At 34.1% G+C, this 17,252-nt stretch overlaps 1 protein-coding gene across 12 annotated transcripts in view; it reads left to right on the top strand.

Annotated features, from left to right (window-relative positions):
• LOC128214665 (multiple PDZ domain protein-like) overlaps positions 1-17,252 on the top strand; it is a 170,903-nt gene that overhangs the window by 141,638 nt on the left and 12,013 nt on the right. For all 12 annotated transcript variants that reach the window (XR_008257953.1, XR_008257954.1, XM_052921243.1 and 9 more), the window contains 7 exons: positions 369-509; positions 11,064-11,237; positions 12,148-12,271; positions 14,348-14,511; positions 15,110-15,193; positions 15,730-16,071; positions 16,609-16,759. Coding sequence is in view for 10 of the 12 variants with exons in the window: in XM_052921243.1 (XP_052777203.1) it covers positions 369-509; positions 11,064-11,237; positions 12,148-12,271; positions 14,348-14,511; positions 15,110-15,193; positions 15,730-16,071; positions 16,609-16,759 (1,180 nt within the window). In the remaining 2 variants the exon portion in view is untranslated. The remainder of the gene's footprint in view (positions 1-368; positions 510-11,063; positions 11,238-12,147; positions 12,272-14,347; positions 14,512-15,109; positions 15,194-15,729; positions 16,072-16,608; positions 16,760-17,252) is intronic.

A 17,252-nucleotide genomic window follows, 5' to 3' on the forward strand; every position in this document is an offset into this window, starting at 1 on the left:
CCAGTAAACGTAGGGTTATAACCACTTGTTGTCGTTGCGGCCAGTAGATGTAGGTTTATAGTCAGTTCTTTTTTTCATCACCAGTAGATGAAGCGTCGTGACACCAATAGATTTAGGGTTATTATCACTTTGTATCATTGTCACCAGTAGACGTAGGGTTAAAGTCACTTGTTGTTGGTAAAGACATGTATAAAAAAATGTATGCCTTTTTCCTCCACAAGGCTGGCAATAGTTTGATATGGGTATGTCATCTTAAAGACTTTCAGTTTCATTTAAATTAATCCTAACATTCCCCGATTCGTATTATGTAAAATTATATAATTATTGGTCAATTTAAAACAAATATATTAATTTTCTGTTGTTAACAGGATCTGCCCCATGAGCAGAAGCAGTCAAGCCCGCTGCTCTCAGAGCCCGCCACATTAAACCCCACCCCCTCAGAAGAGAAGCCTACCCCCACACTGCTCACAGCCACCCACGATGTGATACAGGTCATCTCGCTCAACAAGGTACTTAATATATATATATATATGCTCATGTAGCAAAGCAATCTCTTGAAGTCATTTAAAGTTTTTGAACTATGCATGGATATGATTTCTGCTGTTGGTTTTGACCACTACCGCGTCCTCACTCTATATTTTGGAGGCTGCTTCTCTCAAATCAGTGCTAAGTGATACTAATAAAGTAGTCTGTTGTTACAAAGGTAACGAGAACAAATTAGATTAAGTGTTGAAAAAAAAAAAAAACATCATTGTTCCGAAATATTCTTCCATGGCCCAAATCATTCTAGACTTGGGAGCTATGGGTTTTGCCACGTGTTATCAATAATTGCTCTGATATCAACATGGTATATGTACATACTTGACTCCATGTTATCAGTTATTGAAATGGACATTTATTACACATTACATGCTACTAAGGGAGTAAGAATGATAAAGAAGCAGCAATTTTCAGAGGCTATTACAATAAGCATCACCACATCAAACAAAAGTGTTGAAAGCCTGCACAATGATTGGACATCAAGCCCCCCATAAAAAGTATTGTTGAAAAAACAACTTGTTTTTACATGAGCTAAAAAAGTACAAGAAAAATTAGTTGGGTACATATACATGATTTTTGTTCACCAATGAAAAGAAAAACAAAACAAGTTGGATGAATTTTTACACATTGGAAAAGAAAACTACTGGTAAACAATTTTTTACACTTATAAAAAGGATAAATTTTACATAAGTAAAAAGGAAGAAAAACTTCTTTTTTTTTAACACAGAGGAATAGTAAACACTATGGAAAAGGAAATTCTTAAATGATATTTTTTTCATGAATAAAAAGGAAAAAAAAAATTGGATCGATTTTTACACTAATATTAAAAAGAAAAATAAACTTTCACACTCAGGATATTTTTAACACTAAGAATGAGGATAGGAATAAAAGAAGACTAGAACTCACTAGCATTAACTTAAAACCTGTTGCCTCCCAAACATTGTTTTATAGATTTCTTGTGTTATTCATACATGCGGAGTCTGTTTCGGAAATGCTCAAAATCAGAAGAGTCTGGCAAATTAAAGCAGAGTTTCCAAATTAATGGAATTGCTCTCTAGATTGAAATTGATTGCATATTGGAGCCAAGCCATTCCTGGATACATCTTTCCTACTTGTGGCGTGACCTAGTCTGATAGGTTTAATAAGCTCTGTGTTTTAACCCAAATGCCGTAAATGTCTATATAGACGTACATGCCCATATACAATGTAGATATTTCATTGGTATTTCTACAATTCTTGTTGGATGTGGAAATTGCTTACTCTGATTAAAACTTAAAAAAGAGCTGCTAATTTTCCATGAATATATATATATCACTAATTGTTTTTGTCACCATTTGTTTACTGTACACTTGTCGCCATCATTAATATAAAAAGCTCCCCTATCATCCTATTTGAAGGTTACACAACACCATTAACACAAAAGGTCTTATAATCATTAATGAAACTCACAATGCATGTCCACTAGGGCATAATATATATATAAATTATAAATATATATTATATGCTTTCCTGTGGTATAAAATAGGGTTATGTTGTGATGTCAGCAGAGTGGAATACGGTCGTATTGCACTGGATTGGAATACAGACTTCCCCATGCATGTGGATTTATGATGGGTAGATAGTCAAGTGATTTATCACTTCAATATAATATATATTTCACTGTTTATATTATAATGCTCTCAGTTTCAAATCAATCGTCAGCGGGCAAAAGGCTGGGTCAAAAATTTCAACGACGTGATTTCCGTAATGACGTAGTGTTTACATGCAATTTGGCTCACTTTTCTGAAAACTACAATTAACTGTCCTTTTATGTTTTTTAAGGAAAATAACAAAGAGAAAAATTGTTTCTTTCAGTTCAGTAACATCAAAATATATTTCATCTCGTGAACACCAAAGTACCATTTTTTGCCACTGGTGAAATATAGCTTTTGGTGCTCTCTTCATAAAATATGTATCAATCTTTCACACAAATATCAAAGGTAAAAGTGTGCAGGTTCAGGAAATTATAACTAAAAAAGTAAACAACATCACATTTGTTCATCCTATATCATATGCTAGCCAGGCCGTGAGCATTAAGCAAAATTGGTATATATATATATATATATATATATATATATATATATATATATATATATATATATCCATATATATGGTATCCAGTATTCTTGTACTGCAAGAAAATCTCCTGAGAATAACCCTAAAATTATACTTTCCTATTCATCATGTTGCTTTCCTATTCAATATCAATGTTTTCGGTCAGTTGGAGTTAATTTCTGTCCTAGATTTTCTGTTCCAACTGTGATCAAGTTAACATTCACTAATCGACATTGACTGAGATGGATTCACTGGTAGAATTATTTGTCTCTAACTTTGTTCCATCAACACCAGAGGCCAGACATCAAGGAATGAAATGTGACCATACTTTCCTTCTCAAAAAAAAGATACGCTTCAAATGCAATAAGAAATGTGCTTTTAACGCAGATAAAATGCACTTTTAATGCAGCAAAAATGTGCTTTTAAAGCTGATACAATTGCGCTTAAGTGCATCAAGGCCCTTTGAGTCTGAAATAAATACCCTTTTAGTGCAGAATAAATGTGCTTTAGTCACAAAAAGTGCATATTTTTCTAGTTTTTAATTCACTCCGTAAAAAAACAAAACATTTAAAACATGGTGCCAATACCGCTTTATGCAGATTACATGTGCATTTAACACACTTTTTGAGGATATATTCAATATTTGTTGTCAAATGACTGCTTGGGTTTTCAGATTTGATTTCAATCTCCCCAAGTTGATTTGATTTTGTATGATGACTTTGTTACAGTAATTGAAACCAACTGATCTTCATGCCCGGAATAGCTTATGCATGAATAATGCAAATTTCTGCTATTATTTCATCAAATATTTTTTACAAGTTTTGCATTGTTTTGAATTAATAGTTTCCCCAAGTGGCAACAAAATGGTAATTTTCGAAAAAATCCATATTTGCAAGTTTTTAACAGTATAACTATTGATGTTCTCTGTTCAGATTAATTAATGAGTTATATACTTAATGGTTACAGAACCAATTTGTCATCTATTGAACTGGTGTGAAAACCATCGCAGTGTCTGGCTGAGATGAATTTTGATGAGCGTTTGGAGCACTTTAATCAATTAATCAAGTAAAAATTGGATGGAGCAATTTGATATTTTGTTCTGGAATGTAAGAGCTGAAAGCTTCATTGTCAACGCCTACGTTACACTTGATGAACTCTTCAAACATCCAGTTGGATTATTGATTTTTGGAGGTTTTAAGAAATTGAATTTACAAAATGTGGTGGGTTCCATCAGACTGAAACCTATGTAATTATATTGTTGCCCTATGGCTTTATTAATTATTCAGTTATAACTTTTTTATTTAAAACCAGGGTTCTTAAAGGTTTTACTGTCTTCACTTTTTCAACTGAACATTCAATATGATTAACACTTGATACATTTACGAAACAATGTTATACGACAGGGTTCCTTTAGTCAGAATTTCATTAAAGGGACTGTGTCACAGATTGGCACCAAAAAAAGTTTTTTTCTGTAATGAATCTCAGGACAATTATCTAATAGAATGTTTTACGCTTTGATATCATAATTGTAAAAATAAGTACCAAAACGTAAAAAAAAAATTGTGTCGGAGACCGGGTTTGAACCTGCGTCGCCAAAATTGTAGTCCAGCGTCTTACTCACTGCGCTACAAAGGCTTATTCCAATCGGGTGACATAATTAAGCTATATACCTACCTCGATAATATCACGTGATAACACCGACTAGCCAATCACGCATAAGGAATGAATTCTACCTGGTAGACTTATGCAGTAATCTTTTGTAATGGAAAAATACGAAATAACTGCTAAACTTAAATAAATTGTAAACTTTGTGGTATTTCAGTTAGTAAGTGTCCATGCATTGTACACATCGATGCCAAGTTTATGTCAGTTTTCGACAATTTTCTTTTTTTTTCGCTATTTTATCATACGTGAGACAGCCCCTTTAAGCAAGTATTTTAGTTAGTTAGTTTAGTAAATCCTCAGTGCCCAATATCAAAAAGGCACAGTTTATATACAGAAATGACCACAGTGTGTGACCACAGCATGTGACCAGCTCGTTTCATCAGGTTGTCAACTTTTGAAACTTCTGCGGCCAAAATTGGCACATGTTTCCTATTTTCATGGCATTCCATTAGCGGCTCTCAGCTCCCATTTCCTGCTGTTGTCTTGTTTACCAAATCTGATTAAACACGGACATGTCAAGATTTAGTTGAAGCATATATCTCTTGGACATGTATTTAAGCTTAATTTTTAAATTTTGTTAACTTTCCTTTTAACTTAAAATACTCCAAAGGTAAATGTTACAATATGGCACACTATATGTATGCCCCACAGTCAAGGGTGTTACCAACTTAGCTATCACAAATTTGGCAATAGGTTTGTTGAATAAAAGGTTTAAATACAAGTTGAACATTATATGAATCATGTTAATATTTCCCTCTTTTTTGCCAATGTTAATATTTCCCTCATTTTTGCCAAAAAGAGCCCCGCCACCAGTCCTTTAAACAGCAGAAAAAAAAAAACACTGTAATATCTAATTTGTATTTGGTTTGACATCAAAATGTTTACTTAAATTTCTAATGCTAAATCATTGATTTCAATTGCCTCTGCACTTAACAAGGTCTGGCCAGAGTCTCATAAATTTGCAGCCATTCCTTCTTTTCAGAATGTTGGCGCTGTTGATCCAGTATCATGCATTCTTAAAGTTTCCACAGCACTTTGGCTTCAAAATTACTTCTTTCGCATTTTCCGCCAACCAGTGGGAGTAAATTTCCCCTTTTCATTAACAAAATTGTTCTTGAAAGTCGTACAGAGGGTGTGACAGAGTTATGCCATAATGCAGCTGTGAAGGCTCGAGCAGACTTATAAACACAAAGAATGACCCGTCAACCAAGAGCCAAATTGAATATGGGTGTATGTAGAGTTATAATGAATAGTGGAAGTTAACCGCATATAGTGTATGTAGCGTTATAATGAATTGTGTAAGTTAACCGCATATGGTGTATGTAGAGTTATAATGAAGAGTGTAAGTTAACCACATATTGTTTATGTAGAGTTATAATGAATAGTGCAAGTTAACCGCATATGGTGTATGTAGAGTTATAATGAATAGTGCAAGTTAACCGACCATGCCCATGGCCACTTGTTTACGCCATATGATAATGTGGTGATTGGGCAATCGTATAGAACTTTAATAAAGTAAACAATGATAATGGCATTGTTGTTAACTTGTATAGGTGAGATGTTCTATGATGTGCGCATATATTTAAAAAAACAAAACAAGCACAGCTGAAACAGTTGTCAAACTTTGTAATAAGTGCAGCAGATCACAAGTGTAGCCATGTAACTTCAAGAGTAGTAAGATTTGAAAGGTAACAACATTGAAATTAACAACATTGTTAACCCTTTACTTCATAGATACGCAATTTTACTTATCTATCTATAAAAATGTAGCTTCATAGATACGGATCTTAACGTTTTATCGATAGCTTCATAGATAGGTAATCCTACGTATTGGTAATGTAGGGACATTTATTTTCATACCTGATGCTTGTTTATTCGCTATAAATTCATATTCATGAAGTATAAACATTGATAAATACAATGCACTATAAAAACACTATGTTGCTATGTAAAGAATTTCGGAAAATCGCGAAATAAGGTCACTGGTATCAAAGATGCGTAAAACATTGACTGCGCAGGTTTGTGGGCATTCCTGTCTCGTTTTCCTCGTGGAAATTTACACAATACTGCAAGTTATAATTAACTACCAATAATACAACTATATTTTATTGATCACAGGTCATGGTTCGGAATCGTGTCAAAATGTCGGCCATGTTGGATAAACAAAAAATCATCTGGCTTGTATAAACAAAGGCCATAAATCATTATATGGGACATATGTGTCACTTCTGTTTCGCTAATCCGGTCATAAAAATGCGCATCTGCTTCTACAAATTGAAAGTAAGTACAAATGTGTTATAAAATAATGACTATCCCTATTGTTAAACTTTGACATGACCCAATTTAACATTGATCAGCTGTTGAAACACGTGTTTTCGAATACACAATAATGCAATGTAGAACTAATTTCTGCCCTTGTTAACTTCAGTTTAAAACAACATTCCTGAATAATGTCATTTATATTTTAGTGATTGTCTGACGAATTGGAACATTCTGGCTTCGATTAAAATGAGTTTGAGTACGACGTCGAGATGGCGAATTTGGACCTCGGCTTTACGCACACAAGGATATGAGAAATGAGGATTTTTAAAATCAAACCCAATTATGACAATACCTGGACATGCAATTAGCAATATAAATTTAGTAAACAACAACATGCAGGCCTCATTTAGTAGTTGATTAATAACTTTATTTGTTCATTGTAGTGTTTAATAACCGAAAGTTATACGTACTGTGACTGTTGATCAACTTTTTTTTTTTTTTCTTCTGTTTCATAAATATAAATATACCGTGCTTTTTTGTTGTGAATTATTTTTTAATTCTGTCCATCTTTGTTTCAATTCAGGTTGCATTAAATTAATTATAAAAATATGTTGTTTATATAATATTTTGTGTTATGATAAATAAAAGTGTAATAAAAATTAATTTTCATCAAATTTGACATATTTTTCTGTTTATTTATGAATACCATGCGGAAATAATTTAGATAACAAAAAATTTATATGACTGGATTGGAAATTTAATTCTCTATAAACTTTGCATTGATGACTTACTGATTAAACCAAAAGAAATACTAAGAAAATAGGTTTGTAATACATAAGGGTCAAAATTCCAATAATAACCAATAATCTCCTATGAAGTAGGGGTACTGATATGAACTGATAAGCCATACATTGGCAGCCTGATATGGCTTAGGTTTACATGAAGTAAAGGGTTAACAAACTTAGTTTGCATGTTAACTCCATACACCAAACACAAATACCTCATAAGCATAAAAGTCTGTTTCCTTGTCTTCCATTAGGCCTGTAAGCTTGTAAATGAGGTCATGTAATTATTCATTTGGTCTGATAATTACCCCCTATGGTCCATTACAGCAGTTTGCATATTGAAGCGGTTGGGATTTCTCTAAGATAATACAGAATATGTGTTGTGATCACCGAGGGGATTTGGGCAGATTTGCTTCTGCAAATTGTTAATGTTTGTGTAGCATTGAAGTTTTGACTTTTTTTTTGTTTTTGTCTCAGAATCAGCTTATTTTCGTTATCAATGCTTTCAATTCATTCATATATGAAGACTGGCAATATAACAAATCTCAATTATTTGGAAAACTGCCATAAAACACATGTTTTGTTGAGTGTTAGTAACACTTTTAGCCATAAAATTGCTCAAACTTTAATATGAATAACTGCAATCTGATCTTTTGTCAGCAGTCTTATATCACTGGTTTCCAGACATTTACTCAAAGTTTGGCTCATTCCAAGACAAAAAAAAACAAACAAAGTTGTCAAAATGGTCAATCTGTGAGAGGCCTGAGCTTTAAGTTTCAGATGATATCAATTGTATATGAATGTACAATTAACGCATTATTTTTGCAATTTGGAGTTTGTTGAAATTTGATTATGTTCATCATTAGTGTGTATTAGTGATGAAACAATTATCGAGTACAATCGATTAATCGTCGCTGACAATGCTATGTGGGCGACAATCGGTAGTGCTTGTCCAAAATCGATGTCGCCAATGTTAATTCCGGTTACTACGTTTTTTTTTGGGTTTTTTGTGGTTAAAGTTGACACAAATGCGGTGAATGTAATTCTTTTTGCTTAAAACATACACACTCCCCCAAAATTACAATCTCATTTTAATTGTTGATATATATTTCATAAACCCATCTTCAGTAACCTGTTTATATGGTGTGGTGGGTCCGGTCTTACCTGCAAATACCGGGAATCCTGGCTTGATGCATTCTGTTGTTGAAACCTTTTTTGGTATCGTCTGTATTTAACTTCTTTACATTTTTTGTGAAAGTTTTATGAAATTGAGATATTCTAATGAAATATTCTATATAACAGGTTATTGAATGTCAAGCTAGTGCACTAATATTTAGTTTACATGGATAAAATGCTAAGATAATTTACTTGATGCGGTGTGAATTATTGTGCAATTGATGTGTAATTATTAAGTATGTGTTGTGTTGTTATGTTTTCTTCGTTAAGTTATTAAAGACAGAAAAAGATTATGGAAATTGACTCACTGTTGCAAAAAGCATGACTAAAGCATCACACGAACTGATTCCAGGTTAAACAACTTTAATGAGCATGATGATACTATGTATAAAGAATGTATTCCTTATTGATATTATGAACTTTCGATTATTGTCCGATAGTAAATCAAAATGCTTGGTTCGATTCGATTCGATTATCGATTGCAAATGGAGTCCGATTTTCAAACACTAGTGTGTATCATTTATTAGAATGATTTTATATAGAGTATAATTGTTTGTTTCAGTGTAAGATCGTAATATATTTCATCACGTGAGCACCAAATACTATATTTCACAAGTGCTGGCGTAGTGATGAGTGAAATATTTACTTTAGGTGTTCACGAGGTAAAACATATTGCGATCTTACACTGAAACAAACAATTTTTCTTTTTTATCATATGCCTAAAAGGATTAAAAAGGACAGATTATTGCAGTTTTTCAGAAAAGTGTGCCAATTTGTATGTGTATTTAATGTCGTTTCTGAAATGATGTCATTGAATTGATGTCCCAGCCCTGTGTGCACTTACATTAATTTGAAATTGAAAGCAGGCTAAAATTTCATATCACTGAAAAATATTTAAATGTTATTTCACTGTTTGAAATAGTGAAATATCACTTTTATTTCTCTGATAAACCTCTTTAAATCCCCGGAAAGCGTATAATAAACTAATATATCTTTTGAAATCCTGGTGCACAATATACATATTTGTTACTGTAGCACCAAGAAATCGTTAAAGTGACCTCTGGCTGGTCTCACAAAGATCTAAGACAAAATAATTAAGTTGCCACCTTGTATAATTCTACAATCAGATAAGAGAGTAATTATAACATTCCAATCAGTTAGCAAAAAAATCCTTGCTTAATTCGTTATGTAAGGTTGTTTTTTTAAACCACTCCCTTGTTTTACGCTGTATTGATATTCTTATCATATTTAGTGATGTTTTAAGACAACCTTTTTAGGTGATTGTTGCAATATTAACAAATAAGTTAAACTTTGCAGCATTCGGAAAATGTTGGTTCCTTGCTCTTGAAAAACATCATCATTCAGGCAACCGGTATCTCCCATTATTCCAACTTTAAATCATCAAATTGATTGATTCTTCATACTTTAATGCACATTTGGTTGCAAGTGGTTGTTGTCTGCAGATAATGATTCTGTGAGTTTTAGATTGTCCTACTTTCAGCAGATTTATTGATTGTGGTATCAAATAAGATACATTTCTTACAATTTTGCTATTGATTCCCAGCATTTATAATTTCAGTTTGAATCCACAGATCAATTAACATGATCTTACCAGTGATTGGTCAGTCTTTGAATGATATCAATGATTGGTCAGTCTTTGAATGTTATCAGTGATTGGTCAGTCCATGAATGATATCAGTGATTGGTCAGTCTATAAGTGATATCAGTGATTGGTCACTCTATGAATGATATAAGTGATAGGTCAACCAATGAATGATATCAGTGATTGGTCAATCTATGAATGATATCAGTGATTGGTCAGTTCATGAATGATGTCAGTGATAGGTCAGTCCATGAATGATATCAGTGATTGGTGAGTCTATAAATGATATCAGTGATTGGTCACTCTATGAATGATATCAGTGATACATGTAGGTCAACCAATGAATGATATCAGTGATTGGTCAGTTCATGAATGATGTCAGTGATAGGTCAGTCTATGAATGATATCAGTGATTGGTCATTTTATGAATGATATCAGTTATTGGTCACTCAATGGTTGATATCAGTGATTGGTCAGTCAATTATTGATATCAGTGATTGGTCAGTCTAAGAATGATATCAGTGATTGGTCAGTTTATGAATGATGTCAGTGATAGGTCAGTCTATGACTGAAACCAGTGATTGGTCATTTATGAATTATATCAGTGATTGGTCAGTCTTCCCTGTTACTGTAAGTAAATAGTGCTTGTCAATGTTTATGATGCAATGGATGTTGTCTTCTGTAACAGAGAACAGAAAATTCTAAGGCTACAAAAAATACATCAGAAGTTTTTATTGTGAGCAAAAATATCAAGACAATTTTTCTTTTCTTCCAAGATAAACTAAATGCTGTCAGGATTGTTGATAGTGAAGATGATAAAACAGTCATTGGCAAAAAATAAAAAAGTGAAACCTTTTGATCGGAATGTGTTTTGTGTGATAAAATTACTGTTATTATTAAGTTGAAAATTACACTATAATATTTATTATTCGCTTCAGGGACCAAACGGGTTAGGGTTTGCGATTGTAGAAGAGACACAGGATGGTCGCCCCGGGATCTATGTGCGCAGCATTACAGTGGGGGGCGTTGCAGCTAAAGATGGGCGCCTCACGGTTGGAGACCAGCTTCTTGAAGTGCAGGATAAAAACCTACAGGATGTGCATTATGATAAGGTGGGTGGGGTAAATCTGGAATTATCCAGCTATCTTTTCAGTGTTATAGACCATTGATTTGTTTTAAGACTTACATTCATTTGACTGCCAAATGGATGAACTTTATTATAATAAATAAATGAAGCCAAAGGTTTTCAAATTTACATCCATAGCTTTTAAAACCTTTTGACCACAGAATAGCCCTTGAAATTTCTGCTGCATTCTATTTGATGATTGTAAATGTAGTCATAGAAGCTTCTTTTGGCCTATCAGAAGCTAAAAATGGAAAAGAGCATTAGTGATTCAGTTTCAGTCGAGATTTTGTTGATAAGTATGAAAATAATCTGTATTCACACGCAATGATTGTGCATACAGTATAGTTTACAATGTTATTGATTGTAAGGCAAAAAAACCCTCAAATGTTTATTTCCGATTTCACTGTCAAAAGGACAGGGTAATATGGTTTTTAAAAATATTCATTTACGGTTTGACAGCTGCGCCTGAATGTCATTTCACACTTACGTCTACAGCTATTTTATTTTTTTTCTTGACAATCTATAAAAAACAGTACATTCATGTTTCAAGCAAACACAAGGAACTATCGGAAAGAAAAACAAAAATGGATGAAAATAAACCTTCTCAGAAAAAGTTTTTGCAATAAGAATAGAGTCAGGTGCAAAAGTTTAGGTTAGGTTAGGAAACCAGACACAAACATTTTGTTACATCGAAGCATTGTAATCTCAATGTATACTGTATACTCTCCATGCTTGTGTAAATCTTGTGTAAGAATCAAGTAATTACTATTGTTTTTTTGTGAAATCTTTTGTTCTAAGATAACATCAGGCACTTGCTTATTTCGAAAACCAGACATAATCAATTGTATATACGAATCACTGCAAATGTTCTTTAGTTCCTCTCTTTATTTATACAGGCCATTGAGATACTACGCAATATGCAAGGAACAGTACGATTAAAAGTGAGAAAGTGTGATGAAGATGGTGCCCTTCATGCTCAAAATAATATCCAAGGGCAAGTCACTCTACCTAACCCTCCAGGTATGATTGTTTTCTTTTGATTTAGAAGTAACATTTGATAATACATTGTAGTGCAAAAGGATTCAAAATTTGTAGTCTATGTCACAGTAAAGCTATAGGAGATGAATTTTATTATCTTTTTTAATGTAAATTTGAAAAATTGAAATTTGAAATATTGATGAATGATTATTAATAAAGAGACCCTTCTGAAATTTCCTGTATTTTGCAAGGAAATGAGATTATTATTTAGAAAATTCAAGCTTATTCCTACGTCTATTTTTCAACTGTTTATAAATTGATGCTTTTAAATGCATTGTAATCATACCATTCATACATTGTTTTGTTCTAATTGCCATTTTGTGTTGCTTCGTTTTCATATACTGTTTCATGTTGTCACATACCCATATGGGGCCTGACTTTTTTTAATAAAAATTGAACTACTCTTTTATGTATTCTTTGCCAATAATCTATACAGATTTGACGAAATTTATCTGTTTAAACTTCTGTTTTCACTGTTTATAAATTGAATTCAGTATTTTCCCATACATTTCAAGAGATTAATTACTGGTATATTTATGGTTAGACTGCCATTTCATTATTAATATACAGTATTCAAGGGCCTTTTGTGGGAACATGTACATGAAGGTATTAAAAAGGTAAAATGAAATATTTATTTTACGACGCAGTGATCTTGGATCCATGAGCGTGTAACAAAAGCTGAGACTGTAGAGCAGGGCTTCTAAAACTTTGGAACCTCAATCGGTCCGGACCTGGCGACAATCGGTCTTGACCCGGCGACAACCCCCCCGCCCCCGGAAAAAAAAAAAGACCTGTTCAAAAGTCCTATTTCTTAGAAATGTCATACATTTTCGCGACGTCTTTTCTGTCAATATTTTTCCGCGATGTCGCAATTCCTAAGAGAGTTCTAGAGCCGCATAGCCGATTCAGATAGTCATTGATACAAGCTTGATTCAAATGAGATTCTCATCGAGTTCTGCGGCCTTTCTAATAAGAACGACTGCAATCGTAAATAACTGTCGCTGTCGAATTTAATGGTCAGACGACAAAATGTGAAACAGTATTATGATTTATATACAGTGGGTCAACTGATACTCTTGAATAATAATATATATCTAGATTTATAATCGGGGCTTCAAGTGTGATAACGATTTTTTTATTACTGCGAATTAAAATGACGTAAGCGGCGCACTCAGCTTCCAGACTATGTAGTTAATCAAGCGTGTCGCTGTTGATATCCTTTGTATGACTAGGTTTGGATTTACAATGACATATGCACATTTAAAAGAACAATTTAAATTTAACAGTTTGCTAATCAACAAACGGATATATCATGTAATGATTGACGACGACATAGCATATTCATATTGCCATGTGAAAATATGGACCGATTTTAATCAGGATAGCTGTAAGCACACAATTAACACATAGTTTGTTTAATCGTGTCTTCTACAACCACCCAATACACGTGATTGGACCGATTGCAAGCGTCTGCTAATTAACAGATAGGCTATAGAGTGATCAGTGTAGCGGAAAAAGCAGCTGGGCGCATTAGTCACATGGTAACTAAGACATTTTTATGACCTATTGGGGGTGGTTTTGAATGTGTGAATGACCCATGAATATTTGTGTGTTACAATTTCTGCAACTTTTACTGGCCTAGTCGTTTTGGACCGAAATTATAAAAAAATGACAACATTTCGGACCGATTTTTTTTACACTTTTTGAAACTGAAATCGGTCTGGCTTGGTCAAAATCGGTCCAGACAGGCGAATTGCCGGTTTTTAGAAGCCCTGCTGTAGAGTGTTTGAGCGACAAAAAATAAACAGTTTTGAATTCTGCAAAGTACATGCGATTAAGAGCATTTTACCATTCCTTGGTAATAACTTGAACAATCAGCGGCATAGCTCTCCGAGTGGGGATCAAATCTGGGTCCAAATGATACAAAGACCGACAGGGTAACCACTTACAACCACTGCAGGAAGTATGTGCATGTCATGAAAAAAAAGAATGGCAATATTCACATCCCCCATATACTCTTTAATTTTTAGCATGTCTGATTATTTTACTTCAATGCAGGTGAATCATCCACTGATGGTTCAACAGCCAATCAGACGGCAGATTCCGGGTCACATGACCCCCTCACATGTCCAATCATTCCCGGCCAGGAAATGCGCATTACCATAGAGAAGGGTCGTACAGGATTGGGTCTTAGTATTGTGGGTGGGGCAGACACGCTGTTGGTGAGTGGAAGACTAGATGTATATTTATCTTGTCTGTTTCTGTAAGAAAAAGTTTGTGGTTTTGTCATAGCCCTGGTATCGTCTGCTGCGGCATTGTGAAGAACTTGAACCTTGGCCAAAATTACAAAATCGCTCGAGATATACAAATTAAACTGGTGAAATTTTGCCAGAGACAGTGTGTACATGGAAAGTAAGGACCATAACTGTTGTTATAAGAATTGATTCAGGATATTCAAATTAAATTGCTAACATGTTGCCAGAGACATCATTAGTTACTTGTTGTATGATAATGAACATGATAACTGTGAATTTGAATTGAATTCACACCCCTTCTTTTGAAAAACTGTCCTATGCTGCATGAGAAGTTCACTAAATACTTGGTGATTCAAACATATCCCCACAATATCAGTAAGCAGAAACACTTTTGATTATATAAACTGGTAGAAAAAGAGGACTCAGCCAACTGTTTGCCCCGAAAGGGTTTTTCAATAAAATGTTAGTACCATTATGGCAAGCGGTTTGGTCTTGACTGTAAAGCTTGATGAAACGTGGTTATTGTCCACCATAGATTTTTGATGGGATGAAGCAATATTTTCAGGGAGCAATCATCATTCATGAGGTGTACGAGGACGGAGCCGCTGCCCGGGATGGTCGGCTCTGGGCCGGGGACCAGATTCTAGAGGCAAGTAGTCTAGGCCAGAAAACATTAATTGTTTCCAATTTTACTTGTTTTAGGTATGTTTTATTTATGGACAAAATTTGTGTTTGTTAGGTTTTCATGTTTATGCCAGGTTATTAATGGAGTAAGTCAAAATATGGCGCAAGCCCAGTAGTCAATATCATTCTTACCCTTAGACATACCTCAGTAGTTACATTCAGGTAATCGGCAAATTAATTCTAAAGTCCAATCAAAACATTCGTTTGTACTCTCAATTTTTAAGTTAATATCTAAGTTGCTTATTGAATATATATTTTATATACCGATCTATACTATCACTTTCAAGAGCTACACTACACTCAATGAGTTAGACACTCTTTCCTCGATCGCTCCGAGGGATAAAGTCGTTGAGTGTACTGTACCTCAGCTCCAACAATAATGATATCTTTCTAAATCTTGATGTTGGTACATAGATGAAAAGGGAGGTAAATCATGACCGTTCAATTCAAGTTCTTCCTACTGCATATTTATTTAAACGATAACTGTTTTTGTGTTTAAAGGTGAATCATGAAAATCTAAGGGAGGCAACTCACGACTATGCAATTCAAGTTCTTCGCCAGACCCCACCATCTGTTGACATGCTGGTATTCCGTGATGACTCTCATGTGAAGGAGGAGGACATTTACGACATCTTCACTGTGGACCTTATCAAAAAGCCCGGCAGAGGGCTAGGACTGAGTATTGTTGGGAAGCGTAATGATGTTGGTGTGTACATATCGGACATTGTGAAGGGCGGGGCCGCGGAGTCTGATGGTCGCCTCATGCAAGGGGATCAGATACTCACAGTGAATGGGGAAGATATGAGGAACGCTACACAGGAATATGCTGCTGCCGTGCTCAAGGTAATAAAAAGTAGTTAGTTTGTTAAAGGTTTTAAAGCTCAGGGTTTATCCTGTAATCCAGAGGCTCCAGGGCCACTTTTGAGATTCTTATTTCATCCCATTATTTTTCAGGGAAGGGGGCTTAAAAGGTGTCTGAAATGCCAAAATGTGTTGCTGAGAAGCATTTAGAAGTTCTTTAAAATGCCCCAAATCCAATTTGCCCCCCTTGTCTCTAATATGCTCTTTCCCTTGACCCTAGCAGACCTATGGCTATTTTTCAGGATTGACAAATCAGCATAATGTCTTATAGTACAGAACTGAATTTTTACAGATGTATAAGTGATAATCAGATATCTAGGTGGGACCAATTCTGTTACAAGCGTTCATCGTATATGTCACAGTAAATGAAAGGAGAAAATCTGAGTGGGTTTACTGTGGATTTCTGATGATTATTTTTATTATGTCATGTAATGAATATTGCGTTTTGGTAGTGAAAATAGGTTTCAAAATTTTGATAGACATTATATACACACACAGAGTATGTATTTCTATTTTTAGACAACAATGGGTAAAGTGGCATTGACTGTTGGTCGATTGAAAGCAGGTTCCCGCACTTCCTCGCGTAAAAACTCCAACAACGCAGGATCGGGTCTGCGCAAATCAGAGTCAACAGCAAGCAACAAGTCACGTGGGGGTCGACACTCCAAAAGTAAGAGTAGCATGCCGCAAATGTTTATAAAACTACATTCTTAGTTATAATTTGTTGTAAGATTAGACTCCTCGTGGATAAAATAATATCTAAAACTGAAACGAAATGAAATAAAAACAAAAATATGATAAAAAAAAAGTTAAAACATTCAACGTTATTTTCTATGTTAAACAGATTCTGAAGATTTTACTTTCTCATGCAAAATGTTCTCTTATAATGAGGGTCAGATTTGTAGATTAAGTAATGTTGTATTGTTACCCAGTTGTGTAGTTAGTGATATAATTGACGTAATTGAGAGTAAATCTTTCGTGATGTGGTCAAGTTATATGTGAAGATTCTGTGATATGTTTTTAGTCATGTTTTTGATATATAATGAAAGGTTTATTAAATATTAATGGGCCAATTGTTTAGAATTTTGTTAAAGTTAACAATTCTTCGTCATCGCTGTTAACTTTAAATGGTGAAGTAATTTATCACATGCTGAAATATTTGA

Source organism: Mya arenaria, chromosome 13 (genome assembly GCF_026914265.1).
Source record: "Mya arenaria isolate MELC-2E11 chromosome 13, ASM2691426v1".
NCBI lineage: Eukaryota > Metazoa > Mollusca > Bivalvia > Myida > Myidae > Mya > Mya arenaria.